The 22589-nt window shown below is 39.0% G+C and overlaps 1 protein-coding gene across 1 annotated transcript in view; it reads left to right on the plus strand.

Annotated features, from left to right (window-relative positions):
• LOC124556429 overlaps positions 1 to 22347 on the plus strand; it is a 466451-nt gene extending 444104 nt beyond the window's left edge. Inside the window, exons 9-11 of the mRNA XM_047130385.1 lie at positions 2469 to 2614; positions 11634 to 11696; positions 16516 to 22347. Of these exons, the coding sequence (XP_046986341.1) occupies positions 2469 to 2614; positions 11634 to 11696; positions 16516 to 19766 (3460 nt within the window). The 3' untranslated portion in view covers positions 19767 to 22347. The remainder of the gene's footprint in view (positions 1 to 2468; positions 2615 to 11633; positions 11697 to 16515) is intronic.
• The last annotated feature ends 242 nt before the right edge of the window (positions 22348 to 22589 follow it).

Genomic DNA, 22589 nt, shown 5'->3' on the forward strand with positions numbered 1-22589 from the left:
CACAACGAGTATTACCAAATATGGTATTATGATGCAGTAAATGTTACCCTCTGCGAGGATTTAAGTAAAATTGACCGCCAGTTACCTAATGGATTTGGATCATCGAACTTGAATTCACTGCTACAGAAGAAACCAGAAAGCTAAAGGTTGAAATTTGGAAAATGTTTTAAGTAACCAAGTTTACTTAAATGAAATAAAATACGGTCGCCAGCCTAATTAGGCATAGTAATGTGGAACATTACTTCTATATAATCTGTACAGAGTTATGATAAAGGAAAGCTACTATTACTTCTTACCCAAAGAAGTGCAATGAAACTGTACTATAATCAGATAAGTGATGCAGTGAATACCAGCAGTCACAAATAGTATGTGCAAGCTCTCACAGGAACAACTGACACTTTATCTCTTCTCAACAGTAATACTTTGTCACATATAAATTATCTCATCATCAAATTTTGTGAAAGACACTACTAAACCAAAAATGGACATGGACATGGTTCTGTTTCAATAGTTGTTTTTCATATAGTACAAATGTAATTAAAAGTCACCGGCAACAGGATTTTTACACTCACTATAAAGCAAACTTATTTCTACTTTTTATGAATAAAAGCAATTACTGTAACTTTATCTTTTATTGGCAAAGACTTAGGTGTGGCCCTCAAACTGTCTTTCCAATTTTTACTACACAAAGCACACAAAACTCAAAATTTACTTCAACTGCAATGAATAGGTATATTCATTATTGAAGTAGGTTTATTCTTATTAAGCAACACTAAAATGGAGATTCTCAAACTGACCATTACACTAAAGCAAACTAAACACATTTTTCTGAGACGATTTGGTAGATGCAAATTTAGGCATTACTTTTTCACAAATTTCACTCAACTTGCATAGCTTTTAAAACAGTTAATGCCAGTGATTTTTCATACACGTTCTAGAGTATGACATTAAATGCATTTACACTCTAACTTCAAGACAATGTGCTGTCTTATTGCCATTTATACAACCAGTAATTTTCACTAACAGAATCTAATGCAGTTAATCTTTAAAGCACAAAGACTTTGAAATAAAACAAATCAATCACTATGGAGGTTTTCATAAATGCAACACTAACTTCCTCCCTTAATTTCAATGGGAACCACAGTATCTCTAGATATTTTTTTGCATTCAGAATTGTGCAAATAATCAACCATTTATTTTCAATAGATTTTAACACACAGGCTACTCGGATGTCAGTATTTATGTGGAGTGGATCCTAAGAGATATCATGAAAGGAACCAAATCAAGGATCGGAAACAAATTTCACAGAATTTACCTTATTATTGCAAATTAAACAACACTTAACAGTACTGGTTCATACTTTTACAAAATTCTGACCTCTTGTAACTGCCGAAGTGATTGCGCAAATCGGCGACGAGTACATAACGGCTACTCGTCTCTCCTCTGGATGTAATTGGCTCTGTTACCTTCTTCCTGGCTACGACATTTCCAACATTAGAAATGGTTCAAATGGCTCTAAGCACTATGGCACTTAACATCTGAGGTCATCAGTCCTCTAGACTCAGAACTATTTAAACCTAACTAACCTAAGGACATCAAACACATCCATGCCCGAGGCAGGATTCAAACCTGCGCCCGTAGCAGCAGCGCGATTCCGGAATGAAGCACATAGAACCGCACGGCCACAGCGGCCGGCTCCAACATTAGAGTCTTTTCCATTAATAGTGCACCAATTTATAGTCGTTCACACATCTGAGGCCTTTCCATATTACATCCAGGTACTGGAAGCCTCACCCGGCACATGCACAGCTCATTCTTTTGCTGCTCAGACCAAAACTATCCAGTGGCTACCTGCCGATTGACTGTGTTCTCTCACTTGGCGCTCACACTGAGCGCTACATACACCTTTTAGTCCGCGCCAACTATATTTTGGCGCGCCCCAACTCACTTCCTTTACAAATGGGAAATATTATTGCTTTTCATTTTATACAGTGCAAGTCCCTAGGTATGAACCAGCTTCTACATAGTTGTAAACAAACATCTTTTAAAAAATCTTAATATTTAAATACATTAACATGTCAACACAAAAGCCACATAATTATAGAACATTTCCCTTCAGGTAATACAAAGAATTTAAATAATAAAGGGAAAAAATTTTACACAACTTTCGACTTCATTACAATAGTCAAAGACATTACATAGTAAAAAAATACATACTTGACATTAAACAGAATTAATCAGTGCAAAATATTTACAGAATTAATTATTGTGTTACAGTACAATATCACTCGACTTCAGTCCACATTAGCTTGTGGAAATATTGTGTTCTCTAATCATTACAACAATACACTATTTCGTAGACAGTGTGGTGCACATTAAAATTTCTGGTGCCAGGAAACTTTGTGTTGCATCATTTTTGCCGATAAAATGTGCCGTTGCGCTGAGAAGACTTTTTATGTTTCACACAGGATCACTGATAACAAGTTTATGTGTGGTCCCGGCACGAGGTTCAATCAGCAGAGTCGTACTTGTCAAGCACGTGAATTTGTGGACTGCAGCATTTCCACGTCACTATACCACCTCAACAACCATTTCCAGCCCACGCAACAAGAAGGTACGTAAACATATCAAAGTTAATTGTCTGTTGGACCAAAGCAAAAATTTGTCATAGAAATTTTCTAGTGTATACTTAAGGTAGTAATGATTGTCATCAAACTGTGCGTTGATTATCATTCAGTGTTTTGTTGGGATTAATGTCTCCAATATTCATGAGATGCACTGCAATCATAAGTTGTCGCACAATGGTAACACTATCAGTTTATCCTCACAGAAAAAAAGGAAAGGATGATGTGGGTGAATTCAGAGGTCTCATCCGACTTGTAGCATTACTAATATTTTCTGTCACTTTTCTATGTGTCTGGGGTCATTCAGCTTCCGCAGTTAGCGGAAGAGAAGCTGTCGCTTTCTATTCCGCTGGCTGCTAACTCCGGGTTCTTGCACTGCTTATTATGGTTCAAATGGCTCAAATGGCTCTGAGCACTATGGGACTTAACTACTGTGGTCATCAGTCCCCTATAACTTAGAACTACTTAAACCAAACTAACCTAAGGACATCACACACATCCGTGCCCGAGGCAGAATTCGAACCTGCGACCGCAGCAGTCGCGCGGTTCCGGACTGCGCGCCTAGAACCGCTAGGCTTATTATGATGGACGAATATAAATCGACTTTCCGATACGTGAAATGTGTGGACAAACTTGGCAAGGATTATGTGGATTGTTGGAAGAGATTCGACGTTTTCGTGTTCTTTCCTTCCGTATTACTTTCTTAGAAAAGCCAAAGGTAGTTTGTCACGGAAATAGTTACTATAAGGGTCAGTCAAATGTAAACGAGACAGACGGCAAAAAAGTAAGTAAACTGTTTATTATTTCAAAAGTAATTACCATGACTGTTAATACATTTATCCGACTGTGAGACGAGATGGTCGATGTTTTCATGGAAAATTGGGGTTGCCTACGGAACCGTGATCGTACCCAGGCGTGAACCTCTTCGTCCGAAGCAAATCGACGGCAACGAACGTCTTTCTTCAGGGTTTCAAAAGCATGGAAATCTCACGGGGAGAGATAGGGATTCTATGGAAGACGTGTAAGGGCTTCAGAACGGAACAACAACCTGCCAGAAAAATGCCCGCCCGGTTGTTTCGGATACATTTCAGAAGTTGCACTGGGAAGCATTAACACATCCTCCATACAGTCCCGATCTCTCTCAATTTCCATATTTTTGAAACCCTGAAGAAATACGTTCGTGACCGCCGATTTGCTTCGGACGAAGAGGTTCACGCATGGGTACGATCACGGTTCCGTTGGCAACCGCAAACAATTTTCCGTCTGGTCTGGCAGTCGTATAAATATATTAACACTTAACGGCGATTACTTTTGAAGTAATAAACAGTTTACTTACTTTTTGCCATCTGTCTCGTTTTCATTTGACTCCCTTATACATATCGTAACATGTCTTTTGCTAGTCGCCCATCTGCGCTTGCCATGTTTAATACTGTAGTCGCCTGGGCCAGAATCCAACTTTGCGGGGATGAGTTTTTTCTTCAGCCTGGAGCAGATGAGACGATCTTTTCCTAATCTTCCCAAATGGGCTGCGGCCATAGCCTACATGTTTGGCTTACAGGGGCTGTAATTTCCGCATAACTGCTAGTGTTCCCGGCATCAGTTGCAAACAAAGTTCTTCAAGTTCTGCCAGGAGGCAGTGTCTTAAAGAAGCACTGAGTAAGCAGGAGCAGGGAATGGTTAATAAGAATGCCTACATTTTGCTCCCGTGTGTAACTGGCTGACTGGCCTATATGTTGAAAAGTTTCGCGGTGCGGTTTGGAACTCGCAAAATCGAGCGATCAGCCGGCAGCCCTTCGTGGGGCTTGGTGGCAAGTCGCAGGCACAGTTTGTATTTTCAAGTGGGTATCATTTCCGAAATCTGGAGCTAGTGATCCTTCACGACCAACGAAGCTATTTCTCCGGTACGGAAAGCTTGCAGACCATTCGAAAGTGCGTTCCAGAGCGCGGCGGTCGAGTTGTACTTGGGAATTTCGTGTTTTCATCGGCGAGTGTAGCGAATCAGTGAACCTGAACTTGTTCGATAAAAAGTGTCCTCAGAAGGAAAGGTCATTAGGGACCGAGCACAAGCTCGGATGGTTCAACGATGAGGAAGTAAATCGGAGCCGCGCGGGATTAGCCGAGCGGTGTAAGGCGCTGCAGTCATGGACTGTGCGGCTGGTCCCGGCGGAGGTTCGAGTCCTCCCTCGGGCATGGGTGTGTGTGATTGTCCTTAGGATAATTTAGGTTAAGTAGTGTGAGAGCTTAGGGACTGATGACCTTAGCAGTTACATCCCATAAGATTTCACACACATTTGAACATTTTTGAAGTAAATCGGCCGCGACCTTTCAAAGGAACTGTACCGGCATTTGCCTGAAGCGATTCAGACAAATCACGAAAAAGCGAAATCTGGATGGCCGGACGATAACTCTTATCGTCGTCCCCTCGAATGTGATTGTAGTGTGCTGAGCAGCCGGCCGGAGTGGCCGAGCGGTTAAAGGCGCTACAGTCTGGAACCGCACGACCGCTACGGTCGCAGGTTCGAATCCTGCCTCGGGCATGGATGTGTCTGATGTGCTTAGGTTAGTTAGGTTTAAGTAGTTCTAAGTTCTAGGGGACTTATGACCACAGCAGTTGAGTCCCATAGTGCTCAGAGCCATTTGAACCATTTGTGCTGAGCACTCGCTCGGTAAGAGGCACCAGAACAGAGCGTGGAGCCATTAGCTAGTTGTAGGTGCTGCTGGCTCCAAGTGACGGACTTGGCTAGGGTTAATTCATGAGAATAAATTTCATTCGTTTCTGTGCAAATTTGAGAGTGATGCTTTTGTGTGACCCTTTCCCTATTGATTTTGAACTGTATTTCTTTTACTATACATATGGTTTTGGATGGGGCCCGCCTTTGGCAAAACACAATTTTGTTTTTTATCCTAAACATGTTTCACTGCAGTTGCAGCATCATCAGTGGGCTTTTATTTTACGGCCCTTACACACCTGAGGATTGGCTCATAACGGTCCGAAACCGATCGTGCGAAAATAAAGTAATTTACAACTGAACCGGTATTTTCAGCCTCTGCTATAATGCTCAGTTGCGGATGTTCTTCCAACAGGCTTGTTTGTACTTACAACAGTATTTTACATGAGTCATTCTGTACGTATTGTTTTCAGGTTGGGCTGGCATCAGAACAACATAATAGATTCCGCCTAGCGCGAAAAACGTAAACGCTAAAATAAATTCCTATTATTCCACGAGGCAAATGGTAGACACGGTATTCTATTATTGTGTAGCCAACGGCGTTAATCAACAGGCACGTATCGTATGCCTCAAAACACAAATCGTGAATGGTGGATAGGCCCCAAGTCTCTGGGATCCGTACAAGCGAATTTTTCGAATAGCTAGTGGAAATAGAATATGAACTTTTGCAACACTGCTTGATTGCCTGTACATGTATATCTACAGTATATATACCAAGCGAAGTGAAAGTTTCCCGAGAGTCTCAGATATAACGTTGACAGAGTTGAAATTCTGATTTTGATGGGTTGGTATTTGTTACAGAATAATGTAAGTCAAGTGTCAACTTGATCTGCGAAACACGCTTCTGTAACCGATGTCGCCTGTGCAGTGGCGTTCCACCGGGAGCTGTTTGAAATCCTCACGTTTTTACCCTCATTATTTGGCTGACAAGGAGAGAAAAGGTCGTGGCGCTAAGTTCCTGATCAGTAAACCACCCAACTTTGCGCCAGTTACCTCCATTAATTTCTAAACCTCTTCACAGTTCCTCTTGGAGAGGAGGCATGTGACACCTTGAGAACCGCCCATCGGATTTCGACGTTTAGCTAGAAGGCCTCCTTGGTGCTGCTATTCAAGAGGAACAGGCTGTGTGCCGGCATGGGTTTTATCCTCACGTACAATACATCCATTACAGTCACCTACACTCAACAGATATACTTAACATACACTCTCGAGGTCTCCTAGCCAACAATGCTGTATGATTCTTATTCCTTCTCCGAAATAATTTTCTGTGTACAGCTTTTCTAAATGGTCGTATTGTTAGCGGTTCCCTTAAAATAGTATTCAGTGCTATCGTAAAGACTAGATTTTAAGTGGATTATCGACAATAGAGATCCACTCAAAATTGCTGTGGGTTCATAAGCAGTCTGATTCTTCATCTTCAACATTTATGAAACAGGTGGCTGAATTCAAACATGGCCGTGCATCTCGTGAAAATGATCCACGTAACGGTAATCCAGAATTGCGACATCAAGGAAGTGCGCAATACGGTATTGTACAGGGTGATTATCTTTAAACTTTCGCTGTTGAGAGACACCCATGAAAAACTAGTGACCGTAGGACAATTAAGCTTTGTGTAAACATTTTTAAGGACATGAGGAAGAGAAGTAATGAATAACCATTGCAAGAAACACATTGTAATTTTCACATTAGAGAGTAACATTTGTTAATTGTGTGCCATGTTTACAGGCTACAAACGTTGCTCATTAGGACGATTATCTGCCCACATGACAGCCTGGAACAGCACTAGAGACGTTATTTGACAATTGTTAGCAACACTTTTTGAACAGTGGACTGTGGAATGTTCAGCTGTCGTGGAACATCTCATGCACTGCTTGGAAAACACACATCTCGCCCAGTATTCTCAGCCATGGCAATACTAGCTTCTTCAATAATTTGTGACGTAGTTGATCATCGGCCTCTCCCAGGGGCAATTCAAAAACCCCAGATAAATTCAAACTTCTGAATCATGTTCTTCAACCCCAGTGCGGAGAAAGGACGTCTCCATATTCCCTTAATACATCGATATTCGCGAAGGGCAGCAGAACTATTGCTATTGTTTTGATAAAACAGATTTACGAGTAAAGCCCTGCTCACCTGTACACACCCATGTTGACTGTCTGTAACTGTAATGCACGCTGATGCCTGTGTTTCAACCCTACGTCGTCGTACCAGTACCGGCGCCTAACAGCAGGTCATGACACTAACATACTAGCAACGCAAATGCTGCAGGTCCACTGTCAGAACACCATTCCTATAACGTTTGGCATCCAGCCGCCTACACTGGCTCACGAAGCGAATGTTTAATTACACTGAGGTTACAAAAGTAACGAGATAGTGATATTCACATATACAGTTGGTGGTAGTATCGTGTACACAAGGAATAAAAGCGCAGTTCATTCGCGGAGCTCAGATGAGTCGTGTGAAACGTGATTGTGGCACAACGACGGGAATTAACACACTTTGAACACAGGATGTTAGTTGGAGCTGGACGCATGGGACATTCTATTTCGAAAATCGTTAGGGAATTCAATATTTCAAGATCCGCAATGTCAAGAGTGTGCTGAGAATACCAAATATCAGGCATTAGCTCTCAACACGAACAAAGTAGTTGCCGACTGCTCTCACTTAACGTCCGACAGCTACGGAATTGTCAAAGCTAACAGACAAGCAACACGGTGTGAAATAACCGTAGAAATCAATGTGGGACGTACGACGAACTTATCCGTTAGCACAGTGCGACGAAATTTAGCGTAACGGGCTACGGCACCAGACGACCGACGCGAGTTCCTTTGCTAACAGAACGGCTCTGAGCACTATGGGACTTAACACCTTAGGTCATAAGTCCCCTAGAACTTAGAACTACTTAAACCTAACTAACCCAAGGACATCACACACATCCATGCCCGAGGCAGTGCTAACAGAACGACATCGTCTGCAGCGCCTCTCCTGGCTCGTAGCCATATCGGTTGGACCCTAGACGACTGGAAAACCGTGGCCTGGGTGGATGAGACCTGATTTCAGTTGATAAGAGTTGATGGTAGGGTTCGAGTGTGGCACAGACCCCACGAAGCCATGGACCCAAGTTGTCAATAAGGCACTGTACAAGTTGGTAATGGCTCAATACTGGTGTGGGCTGCCTTTACGTGGAATAGATTGTATCCTCTGGTCCAACTGAAGTTGTTATGTTCGGCTATTTGGAGACCAACTGCAGCCATTCGTGAACTCCGTGTTCCCAAACATCGATGGAATATTTATGGAAGACAATGCGCTATGTCACTGAGCTACAACTGTTCACGACTGGTTTGAAGAACATTCTGTGCAGTTCGAGCAATGGTTTGCCCAATTGGCCACCCAGATCACCTGACATGAGTCCCATCGAATATTTATGGGACATAATCGAGAGGTCAGTTCGAGCACAAAATCTTGCTCTTGCAACATTTCACAAGTATGGACAATTATAGAGGCAGCATAGCTCAATATTTCTGCAGAGGACTTGCAATGACTTGTTGATTCCGTGCCACTTCGAGTTGCTGCTCTACCGCAGACAAAAGGAAGTCCGACACGATATTAGAAGGTAGCCCATGACTATTGGAAGTCCGACATGATATTAGAAGGTATCCCATGACTATTGTCTCGTCAGTGGATAACTTCCATATATTATCACGAATAAAAGACATGCGGATTACCTGACGCCATAGCCATATTAGAAGCAGGATTACGAGACATTTTATACTGGTAATTAAGTAGAAGAGAGCTTTGTGTCAAATAAGCGCCGCATTTGTACTGTGTTGACCTAAATCAGACGTGGAAACAAATTTCCTAATTAATTTCATAGAAATCTTTGGACCATTTTAAAAAGAATAAAATTCATTTTCTGCTTTATTTTGTTGTTGGGGTAACTTGTGGGTCCACTACTTCACTCTGTAGAAAAAAGACAGACGTACGGCATTGTTGCCTGGGAGAATCCGAGGGGCTACTGAGCCACCTAACTGGACAGGGATTTCTTCCTCCCTTTTGTCATTCTGCATGAGAGTTGTGTCTTCAGTGTATCTATTGAGTGTGTGTGACTGTAACATGTGTGTGTACACAGGATGATTTTGCTAAATGAGAACAAACTGCCTGAAACAATCTCTGGGAGGATAAGAACAAATAAGATCATGTGAGCATATGGCTGGAAAAGCGTTACAAGGGAGGTACACCCACTTGCAGGTGAAAATAGAAGATCGTTGTCCATAATTACAGTATTATCTATAGACTTGTCTTTGAGACGATGGCTTTGTGGCCGGTTCGTCACACAGGCCACTGTGGTGCTGGAATTTCTGTCATCGGACCTATCCACAGATGAGGCTACCTTTACGAGAGGCGGTACTGTCAACCTTCGTGACACCCACCAGTGGGTGGCAGCGAAATATCAACACAGGTTGAGCCTCAGTGTGTGGGCGGTGAGTATTGGCGACTGTTTCGTGGGACCAATCATCCATCCACAACACCTAACAGGTGAGGCAGATGTGCACCTCCTGCGAGTGACCCTGGCTCTCTTGCTAGAAGACATGCTTTTGGTGGTACAGAGGGTAAAGTGGCTATTACATGATGGTGCGCTGGCTCACTGACAGGTAAAACACTAGTACTGGCAGAACATTCCCGCTTGGCTGGTGTGCTCTCACTTGTGCTTTCAACCATTGAAACTTTTACTGCCCATGATCTTTTATCTTCACTTTCAAGTAGGTTTACCTCACCTGGAATGCATTTCTGACTATGGTGTCATATGGCATTACTCACCACGTATCTACTTACGGATAATGTCCTCCAATTTGTCTCCATTTCACAACATCACCCAGTGTGGTGTGATGTCATGTGTTGTATGACGATGAGAGAAGAATGAGATGAAACCAGGTCCCAGCATATAGCACAGTCCTGACGTATCACAGACCATGATCCGTATCCTCACTTCGTGAGACACTGGGGAGAAGTTTGGAATTTAATCCAGCACATTGGCACAAACACTGACGACTGAGAACTGCTTGCCACCACCTGTCCTGCCCTTGCTGGTCAAATAGTGACGATAAACATTTATTGCACCACCAGGATTCCAACTGTCTACCTCCAGGTCGAACATCACTGCACAGGCGTGCGTTAGTGTCCTTGGCTGTGGAGAAAATTTTTATGCCAGAAACAAAAAGCTAGTGGCACTGTGCCTACCGGTCTTTTCTTAGATACAAAGGGGAATCAGTGCTACACAAGTCACTGCGGCAAAATGGATGAAAAAATGACTGATACGAGGTGTGCAATGCGAAAGGCGAAAAACCATCTCCATCAGAACAATGAACCAATCCATAAAGGTACTTTTTGAACTGAAATATTGAGTCAATTGGAGTATGGGTTGTTGGAACCTCCACCTCATTCCCCAGATGTGGCAACCACTGGACCACCACCTGCTGCAAAATCTACAAAATAGGCTGTGGCAGTAGAAAATGGGTTTTTTGCTGACTTTGAGAGGGATGACCCACCTGCGTAACCAAGGTCACAGTTGTACAGAGGTTTTTAACAAAGAGGTTGCGAGTTTGCATCTAGATGATGTAAGGAACTATTTTGTTGGCAAGGGTCATAGCATAAAGTTCATGATCACCTGATTTTGCACCAAGGTCCTGCCTGCAGTCTGTCATGGAATGAAAGCCCAGGACACTGTCAACATCAGTTCATCAGTTAGATGGAGAGGTAAAGCTCAGCAGCAAGCTCAGTGGCAATAGAGAGTGTGCTATGTGTGCCGCTAGGTGCCTCAGTGGATACTGGATTGCAAATCTGAATGCTGGGAATTTGATTCTCAATGCTAAAATCTTTTCTGTCATTTATAGTCCCTTTCGTCTCTGGTAACCATTAGTTAATGTTAAGAATGCCAAGTTTCTTCTAGAAATAAAAACAGTTTAAGTAGCTAGAAACGTGTACCCCTCTCCTTCTACATTCTAATCCAGTGCCTCCTCATTCAGAATGTTCCATCACACCATGTCTAGTGAAGAATACTTAGTAAATATTGTCATGATCAAACCTACCTCATGTTGAAGACTGCCTTCATCCCACTTTATTTTAAATTTGATAAAAGTTGGAATACTCACTGTGAGCTTAAGTTAAAATGTGTGGTGGTTATCTAGATGTAATAGCTGTATGTGCATAAATGTTATTTAACTTGTAACTGTTACTAAATACAGGATTGTATATTGTATGGTATTTTCACCTTTTTATACAGATATGAATGATGAACCTGGATTTGAGCCCCTTAAAGTACGCCGTTCAAAGAGACAAGCCAAAGGTAAATACCAGCAGATCAATATAATGCATTTCAGTGTAATATAAGATAAAAGTTGCTGTAAATGTATCCCCTTATGTGTCTACTGCAACACAAATAATTTACAAAAATTGAAAAAATTATCGTATAGCATCAGTAGTATGCTACAATAAACTAAAGCCTCTAAAAGTTGAAGCATGAATTATGTAACAAATCAACCAGTCATGTAACACTGATTATTCAAATATAACCTTGCTTACAAAAGTTCTTTGTAAATTGTAACATCCAAAGATAAAAATTTAGTAAGCTAAAATTGCCTATTGCAGAGAAAAACCCTCACCAACAGTGAATGAGTGACTGTCGACTGAGGCTGCTACTTTCTATGTGTAAGTGACCAAATCTGAAGACTTGCATGCAGCACCATTCCAAGTAGAATAGACAATGCCTCCAAGACTATGACATGAAGGACAAAATAACACGGGACTTGACTAAAAACAAATGTACTGTAATTATGCTTGCACCGTGATAACTGAAACGTAAATATAATATATTTATTGCCTTAATAAGACTTGAGGGAGTGATGGAAATGTAAATAGAACCATATTCCACAACACTTTTGGGTATCTTACGAAAAGACTTGTAAATCTATCCCTCATGTGGTTGACATACTGCTACATAGCGAAATGCTGACGCTACTTTTGTTAAATACCTGCTGAGCAACATAAAATCATAAACAGTATATTACTAATGGTTTTCCACTACTTTCATCTTATTTTTCTCGGGATCTTCAAAATAGTATGAAATATTATGGCTTGTGGACTCTTATTTCTTTCAATTTATGTCCTTTTTTTCTGCTACTATAGGCTTCATGTGTTGGTGAAGTTGGCAGACAGTATTTTGAATCACTGTATGCACAATATAATGTCTCTTACCTCTTTTAGCTGTACTACATACCAAGCTCTGCAAATTTGAGAGAGATCAAGGAAAAAAATTGGCAATGGATGTGATCAAGAAGCAATCACACTATCAGTAGAATAAATATTTCACTTAATAGTGGAGTATTCACTGCTTGGAAATTTTCTGAGAGACTGAAATGTGTACCAGACCTGGACTCAGACTCAGAACTGTGCCTTTAGCAGGCAGTGCTCTTACCGAGTGACCTTACTAGGCCTGGATGGCAGAATTCTGTGTTTGAGTGCTGGTCTGGCACCTTTTTTTTAAAACGTGCCATGAAGTTTCACTCTCACTCATAGTTTGAAGGCATGTACAGATTCCAAAGTTAAAATAAATTAGAAAAGCCACATAGCTATAGAAATCGAGGTTCTCATGAATATGGTTTCTTTGTGTTAAGCACTGTGCCATCTCACTAGCCCTCTTTTTTGTCTGAAACAAGTCAAATGCATGTTCTGTATGCTAAGAGCGTCTACTATTTATTGGGGACTCAAATCCAAGAGCTTTGAATTATGGCTTCAACACTCCTTCAAATAACCTAGAACCCTGCACTTGTTCACTTTCATTGTTTACTCTGCATCAGAACCATAATTGGTAATCCACTCAGACACAAAAAATAGCATGACACCAATCAAATACGCTGCACCATTTGAATTGCTATTAACTAAGATTCTTTCCATCATTTTACAGAACCTTTTGCTCAAGTTATAGCTGCTGCACCTTACATTACATCACCGCATCATTTTTGTTGAGTCATTTTAATCATTTGCACAGATTTTTTTCCTTACCTGATTGGCAACGTTCTGATTATAATTTCAGAAAAGTAGGTATGTTAACTGATTCTTCTGTCACTTCTTGTAGTACAACTTCATAATTATAAATTGAAAGGTCAATATTGTGTATGCTCTACAGTATCAATTTATTTTTCTAACCATTTCTCAGCTTGCAAGGTCAGCATCAGATTTTAACTGTCTGCCATCACCACAGAAAGTATAATAATCATGAACAACATTGAAAAAGATGTTACACATCAAGAATGGGTATGAGCACAGATAAAATATCGTCTTTGACAGTTTAGTCATAATGCAATAAAAAATGTAAAAGTTAAACTATAAATAAGTAGAAAGGGGACAAACCAGAAAAACATTAATGCTACACTTGGAAAAATTGTATTGATACAACAATTTAAATTAGCAGTTCCTGCAAAGTAAAATTAATACATAACAAGAGATACTACATATAAAACTGGCCACTTAGGCATGCTTCTGCACTACTACTCCCAGTTCCAAGGGCCTCTGTGTAAATAGTTAAATGGCTTGCCCAAGAGGTCTTCTCTAAGTCCATACTTTCTTGAACTATTCATCATTAATTTGAACAACATTTCTTTGAATAAAAAATCTTTCAGTGCAAATACCACACACTGGTTCAGATATACGTATGATGTTCTGTGTATGTGGACAGTAACTACAAGACAGCTCAACACATTTTTTCATAACTTAAACAGTCAACAAGAAGACAATCAGTTCACGATAGAGATTGGCAACAAATCCATAAACTTTCTCAGTCTAACTATTGACATCAGTACACAAACATATTGTTCAAAATTTATAGAAAACTACAAATACAGACACAGAAAAACCTTCTCACTCCCAGCACCTCGTAACTCACAAACACGCAACTTTCCACTCAATGGTGCACCATCTCTTATCTGTTTCCATATCCAAAGAACATTTCAAAGCAGAATTATACACAATGAAATGTACTGCCTCAACCAAAGGCTATACTCCTTATCCCGACTGACTACATCTTGCATTCTTTTTCTTTCTGGTGTCCTTTATCCAGCCAATGTTGAGTCAGGACTGTTATGATTCTTCTCCAGTTTCATGGAGAACCAACCATACTCTTATGTAGATATTGTTACAGTGGGGTTGTCATTCCCAAAATCCTTTTAAAGCTACTGCCTGTGTAGTAATCAGACGGTCTTGTAATCGCATGGTCAAATGTGACATTGTTTTATAAAGTGTTTACACCTCATGTATCTGAGGTGGGATGTGGCAATGAGCCCAGCATTTTCCTAGATGGATGGGGAAAACCACCTAAACACCACATCCTGGCTAGCCAGCACACTGGGCCCAATCATTGATATGCAAGGCAGATTTGATCCAGGGCCAGCACTCCTCCCCTGTCCTAGAAGTGGGTGCTTTAATGCCCTTGGCTATCCAGGCTGGTCACATCTTGCACTGAAAGCAAAAATAGAAAATTATACCCCTCCTATATGCTCTCACTCTCCTGCTGCCTCCAATGTTTGCAGGAAGTGGTGTGCAACCCCACACCTAGGACAGAAATCACAGAGTTTAACCAGAACACTGAAATCCTGCAATTATAGAATTTCCTACTATATGAGGAACGCAACAGCTCAGTGTATTTTGGGGCCGATCACCTTTATGTTTAGTCCCTTAATCTCCAGTCAACCAACCAACCAACCAGTCAGTGTATTTTAAATTGCAAGATATGATCCAATTAGTAGCGAACAGAGAGGTATGCAGAATTATTTGTCATGGTTGTGATACTCAGGCAGACACACAGCAACTACGGTGGCTGAAAATGGATGCAGCAGGAGTTGTAGAATTATGAGTCCACATTTTCTGAGCGTGTACTGAGCAAGGGGAACAGCTATCTGCCACAGTCCCATGTTCTCCAATTAGCAAACAAATGCCAAAACTTAATTTTTGTAAGCCCTGCAAGTTAAAAAACATTTGATTCTCAGTCCTGATTTAATATTGAATAACAAAACACTGCTCAGTACTTCACCTCTTCTAAACTCGATTTAATCTTCACAGTTTTCCAATGCTTCTGTTCTGTCTACTCCACTCAATTCCTCCATTTTTCCTGTATTTTACTGCAATTGTATATGTACTCCATATATTCTTTTATTTCTGTATCATCTTCCATATGGAATACCTCATCAAATTATTCTTAAGTATTATTGTCACATACAAATTTTATTTTATTAGGATTGTTAATTTCATTTAAAATGTTGTATAGGCCCTGTTTTTGCAAGTTTAGTGTTAGTGTTTTTCTGGCTTGTTCCTTTTATATTTATTTACATTTTAACTTTAATATTTTTAATTGCATTATCAGTGCAGTGTCAAAGATGACATTTTCTCTGTGCTCATACCTTATTCTTGATGTGTAACATCTTTTTCAATGTTGTTGATGAATGTTTTACCTTTTTTGATGATGGCAGTCAGTAAAAGGCCTTATAAGCTGAGAATCAATTAGCAAAATAAATCAGTACTGTAAAACGTACACAATATTGTGATTTCCATTTACAATTTTTAAATTGAATTTCATCAGTTCAGGAAAAATGAATTAGATCTGCCCCAAATTAATGATAATGGAAATTCATTCTTTGCATGAGTAGTTCATTTGCTCCAACTCACATAAATTTGTAAATACGGTACCACATTAAGTTGCTTTTCCTTTTAAAGTGACACTTATGGTTTTTTAACTTTTTCTGTCATGCTCCAGAGTGTTGTATCTTTCTCTACATACAATGCGAATCTTTTGTAAATACAAAATTTTAATAAAACTGTATAGTTGTCTTGCATGAATACAGATCTTTCTAAATGCATTTTCATAATAAGCATACTAATTATACAAGTAAAATATATGCTAAGATTATACTTCTTGAAAACATAACACCTTTTGTTTTACCAAGCATAACCCAAATTTTTAATTCCAAGGCTCTCTGTTTTGCTTTTGAAGAAAAATACCACATACTCTAGTTAAATATCTGCACAGAATTAGGATAAATCGTGTCACAGCTCAAGTACTATGAAACGTTTACTAGTTAAATTAGTCAATAAAATTGAAATATCTCATGTTACAGGTGCTGCAAGAAGTCCAGACTATATGGTAGATAGCTTGCCAGAAACTTCATTTACTTGTGAAGACAAGCCCACAGAAGGCCTTTATGCAGATGTGGAAACACAATGCCAGGGATTTCATCTCTGTCAGAAGGTGAAAGGCGTCATGACCCTAGTATCCACATTTGTATGCCCACACAAAACAGTTTTCAATCAGCGTGAGGGAAACTGTGACAACTGGGCAGATGTTGACTGCAGACTCTACTCACAACCTGAGCACAGCTTTGTCAGGAAACAAAATAGGAAGCACACACATAACAAAAGGGATACAAGCCAAATATTGAAACCACTAGACTTATTCACTTATTCCAGTGGTGAGTCTGACAATTTAAAGCAAAATATTTCAGCAAAAATTCACAGTTTTAGTTCCAGAAGCAAGAATAATGCAACAAGTACACCAATAGCTGCAGGTTCCCTGCTCAGATACAGTAAGCCATCAAAAACGTCAAGCAGTGAGAATAAGTTTGAGCAAAGTAACAGAAGAAAATGGATGAAAATGGACCTGAAACTAGATTTTCCACCAACCACACCTTCATCTCACAAAAGAATAAAACATGAAGTTACTGATGAAAGCAATGAAACTGAGGAAGAATATTATGACTATATAGATGACAGTTATGAAGCTGACCTTGTACCTCCTGAACAGGAAAATGCAAATTTGACAGCATACAAAGACTCCAGTAAGTTTGAAGCTGATTACAGTACACATTTACATTCTAATAATGAAAGTATTGACACAGTAACAACAGATTTGGCCCATACTTCTTCAGATGAGCTTCTAATAGCAGATAGCAATAAAAGTGATACAGATTCTAAGGGAACCATAACTACCTTGCCTTCCATTAGCAGGTCCAGTAATAATCAAGAAAATGTGAAAATTTGTGCAGAAAATGATACATGTGACTATAAAGATGAGTTGGAACACATAACAAACAAGGAGGGAACAGTTGGCAGTTCTAATCATACTCACAATACAGAAACCTCACTACATTCAGCAGAAGAGCAATTAGCCCATTTCCCCAGTAAAAATAATAAAACATCAGCACCCTATAATGACGAATATGAATATTATGATTACTACATAGAAGACATTGAAGACGAATCAGATGAAATAATTAATTACCCTATGGAACAAACAACAGCTTCTGGTCTGGCTCATGATAGTGAATCTTCCCCTGACGTTAATATTTCCATTCCACACTCACTTACATCTACTGAAAAATCAAACTCCTCTACAACTGAATTGACAGTATCTTATACAAAGGTACCTAGCACAGGTGCAAATGCAAGTGATTCTGAGGATAAATATAACTTACCAGCAGTAGAAATAGAAGAGGATCTTGAAATTACCCAAAATAAACACTTGGAAAGCAGTTCCCAGAAAGCCACAAGTGAACATGATGGTGAGAATAACAAACATAAGAAATCTGAGAGTATCCCTGTGACTGAAAGTCCAGAAATATCTCTAGAGGAACCTGTTTCACTTGTGGATGAGAAGTATGATTATTATGATTCTGATTCAAATGATGATGATGCTCAGCTTAATGTGACGTACAAGGAAGTTTTGAATACGAATTTTGGTTCCACTGAAAGGTCACAAAAAGATATAAGTGATGCAAAGAAAGAAAATGTCATGCATCAGCACAGCACAGAAGCCATTAATGAAACAAGCTCTTATGAACATGTAAAAGACGTTACAGAAACTCAGGTTCCAGATATTGAGCATCTTAAACTTCCTGAAGTTACAAATTTTCATGAAGAGAGGACAGACCATTCCATCACCCTACCATCACTATTGGATCATGGTCACAAAATGGATACGGACTTGTTTTCTGGGCCAAATGTCTTACTAGAAAATGGATTGCCTGTGGTTCTTAACACAACTCTGGATGATCAAAACACTGGAAATTTAGTTTCAGAAAATGTTGCACAATTTAATTCAAGTAGTCTTCCACAATATACTGAAAAACACATAAAAGAATCTGATGAAAATAATAACCAGTTTCAAAATCCATTACAAAATGATGGTAAGGAAGCCAAAAGAAACAGTTCATCTGAAAATACAACGCTTCGTACTACAACTTCACAAGGTACTTCTACTCTTCAAATTCCTAACCTTTTTCACCCACCCAAGCCACACCTAGCCTATCATGTAAGACACTCAACTCCTCTGCTTCCCCCAGTAGTCATTCGATCAAAAGATGGTGCCAATCACAAATCTAGAGTTAGGAACAACAGGCATAAAACTAAGAAAACACAAAATGATGAGATACATACAACAACTGAGACTTTCACAAAAAGTGAAAATGACCCCATTATATCAGTATCTGATAATTACTTTTCAACAGATAAGGAACTTATCCCAAATAAAGATGAGATAACATCAACAGACTCAACAAAGAACACAGGAAATATGTTAAGAATTTTAGGTACAGTGAATGAATTCAAAGTGGAACAAAAGACAGAGCCAATTTTTCAGCAAGATACTTCCACACATCCTGAAGAATCCATAACAGTGGTGCCATCTACAGAAATTGCTCTTGGGCAGGCTGTATTAGAAAACGACTTCAGAGTAAAGACTGATGGCTTAGATAGCTGCAAAGGAAATGCTGGCTGTTTACATGTGCAAAGTCAGTATACAACCTTGTCTCCTGTCAGTTACAAGTTTCATAATAAACATACTGATCACTTATCACATGTATCTCAAACTGCTGGATTTCTATCTGAACACACTGAGAAGAACCTACAACAGCCAAACTCCCTTGAACAAATTACTTTCCAAAAATTTAAGGGTAGTGAAGGGAAAACAAAGTCAGATGAACAAGTATTAGGGACTGACATTCCACCGACATCATCAGGAAATAATGTGGATTATGTAACAATAACACCCAAGGTACAGTCATTGAAAGATGCATCTGAAACAGTTACTACTGAATCTCTGTTTCCCACATACACACTATCTGCTATTAATGCCCAAACCAATCAAAAATCAAATCATGACAGTTCAAGGTTTGTGTGCTCCAGTAAAGAACTTTATCGCTACTATCCAGACCCATTAGACTGTCGTATCTTCCACTATTGTTCTCATGGTTTCCATAACCAACAAGTACTAGATTTCAGGTTCATGTGTGAAAATGGTACAGCCTTCAGTACAGACACTCAAAAATGTGAAAATGAAGAGGAAGTACAAAGCTGTTCCATGACTAAAAAATAATGTGGCCATTTACAGCTTACAGTCCTGTTGAAATACAAAATAAACAATGAAACTGAAGCTGATTATTATAATTGGCTTATTGTTGTGCTGATCTGAACTGTGTTCACCGCTACAATGGACATTAATTCAAAGTTGAATTAGTGTTGCTTTGATGACTGAAGTAATATATTCTTCTAAACTTATATTGTACATTATAAGTAATAGAGTTAAACCTTTTCTGGAAAACAGCATAGGATATTTCATGACAGCAGCAACAATACCTTGTATATTGTGCTGAAATGAATTTATCAAATAACTTCATTATTGAAGTTTTGTCTATGTGCTTTTCCGTAAAGGTTTTACTGTGTTACTAATCATTAAGCTTTTGTTTATATTTGTAGTAAATACTCATTAAATACTGTGAAAATGTGAATAGTGTTTCTTGCAAATGTCTGAACAATTCTAATGGATTTTTATAGGCCCCGACAGTTATGTAAATGTTTGAAATTTAAATGAAACAGGTTTTGTTTCCTAATGCTGTATTTAAAAGAAAAATTAATTTCATTATAAAATTGTGTATTATATGTTGAAAGATTTTCTGTTTGTTATCATTTTCATTATTTTCCGATAGCTGAACTATGATGTTTTCTGTACCCACATAATCTATCCTTGGAGTGATATGAACTACTTTCATACCATGCTTTTGGAATACGTGATACAAAATGCACAACTGTAGAATTAAGTGTGCTTTCCCATGTGAGCAAACTGTTGATTCATCTTGAAAATGCTCTTGTGGTTTCCTGCAGTGTAAAGTCAGTCGAATCTATCTTTGTTCTCTACCTTGTGACTCAAAATTCATACTGAAGGTGGAAGGAATATTTTCCATGAACATAAGAATATTTCTGGTCTGGACTACTGGTACTTACCTAGAATTACAACTTGCCTCCAGAAAACAATGGAGAAACACTTTCTTACATATCATTGTAATTCAAACTTATTTCAAATATAAATATGGATACTGTATAGTTTGTTATGCCTCTCTAGGCTCTGTCTTTAGAACTACATACATCATCTTTCATTACACCCAATATTTATTTTTCAAACCAAAGTTTCCTTAAGTAGTTACCTGTGGTAAGCTTGTATATATTTCACCTTTAAGGAAAACTCTTACAATTAATACATCTCTTTCTGATGAACATTACAATTTACATATTTAGTTTTCAATTTGCTTATTTATTTATATTCTAAGAGTTTAACTGTTACCTGAATTGCCAACTTCCCCAAATAGAACAGTGTGAAGAACACTAACTGGACAGACAGGAATATGAACCAGACTGAGATTAAATTCATGTAGTGGATTAACGACTGTTAGTCTGGTACATCAGCCAGCCTGAATGTGGCTTTTATGCATTTTTCTACACTTATAAAGGCAACTGCTGGACTGGTCTCCAATCTCAGCTTTAGGAAATAAGATCAGAAATAGTCATAACACAGAATACTTACATGATTCACAGACAGACCGTGCACTTGAATGAAGCTATCCTGTTGAGTGTGGCACCAGAAAGGGCATCAAACCACAAAGTTAAAGTAAAATATTTTTAAAAAAGCCAAGTCATGAAAACATATGATAGGATATATTCTAAGTGACATAGAACTGTTAGGATGCTATCCAGAATATTTGCAAACTGTGGTCACTTCTGGTGCACTATCTAGATAAAGAGGTAATAAGTAAATTGTGCTCCATACAAAGAACACAAGGTCAATGGTTCAAATGCACATACAGCTGTCCTGATTTAGGTTCTCTGTGATTTCCCTAAATCGTTTCAGGCAAATTCAAGGATGGTTCCTTTGAAAGAACATGGCCGACTTCATTCTCCATCCATCCCCAATCCAATGGGATCGATGACCTAGATATTTGGTCCCCTCCCCTGAATCAACGAACCAATCATACTAGCTAAAGTTATACCAGTTTGTTACACCAGTAAAGTAGTGCATATAGATATTCAGAAAATAGACTTCAGTATAAGAAATTAGTTATAGTTACAGTATAATGTTACAGTCAACCATTTTTAATTCCTAACTCATGAGGTGTGGTCTCTCAGACCATATGACAATTTTTGAACTCACTCTCCAAGGTAAGCTCTGGTGGAATGCTTCTATACTCCTTTGTACCCTCCTTAAGTCACTAACCCCTGAATGTTTTATTGGCAGTTGCATTATCGCCTTATTTGTTGGTTGTTGACACATGATGGGTTTCCTAGACTGTGCATTGTGGACTACATACCCATATTCTAGAGTACAGCACAAAATGTGTTCACAGGAACACATCATTTTTAACACTCCATAGTTTGATGAAACTATTGATAGAAGGAGAAAGCTGTCAGTGGTATACATTAAGAAATAGATGAAAATGACAATGATTTTGTATCACCCATTGATTTCAATTCTGCAAGTAAATAAAGGATCATTCAGAGGAAGAACTTCAGACCTATGGTGATCAAAACCTTTCTGTTTCTCTAGCAAAATATGTTAACTGTTAAGTAAAATTAAATGTGTTCTAAGTGGTTGTAAATAAAATTGTAGACCCAGCACTGAATGCCAATCCTGTAGACGTCCTTTTTATACCTATTGAGTGCAATTTATATATGCAAATTTAAACCCTGCAATTTAGTTTTATGTGAAAACTTACTTGCTATACAGATACTATAAGTTTTCAAACTGTGAAATTCAGTTATCTAACAGTTTTTTAGGTATACTATTTAAAAAACAACACAAAAGTTTGTGATTTTATGTGACAGAAGAAAATATTGCAGACTTTATTTGATGCAATGAAATCAACAAGGA

The sequence above is a fragment of the Schistocerca americana genome, chromosome X (assembly GCF_021461395.2).
Source record: "Schistocerca americana isolate TAMUIC-IGC-003095 chromosome X, iqSchAmer2.1, whole genome shotgun sequence".
In the NCBI taxonomy this organism is placed as follows: Eukaryota; Metazoa; Arthropoda; class Insecta; order Orthoptera; family Acrididae; genus Schistocerca; species Schistocerca americana.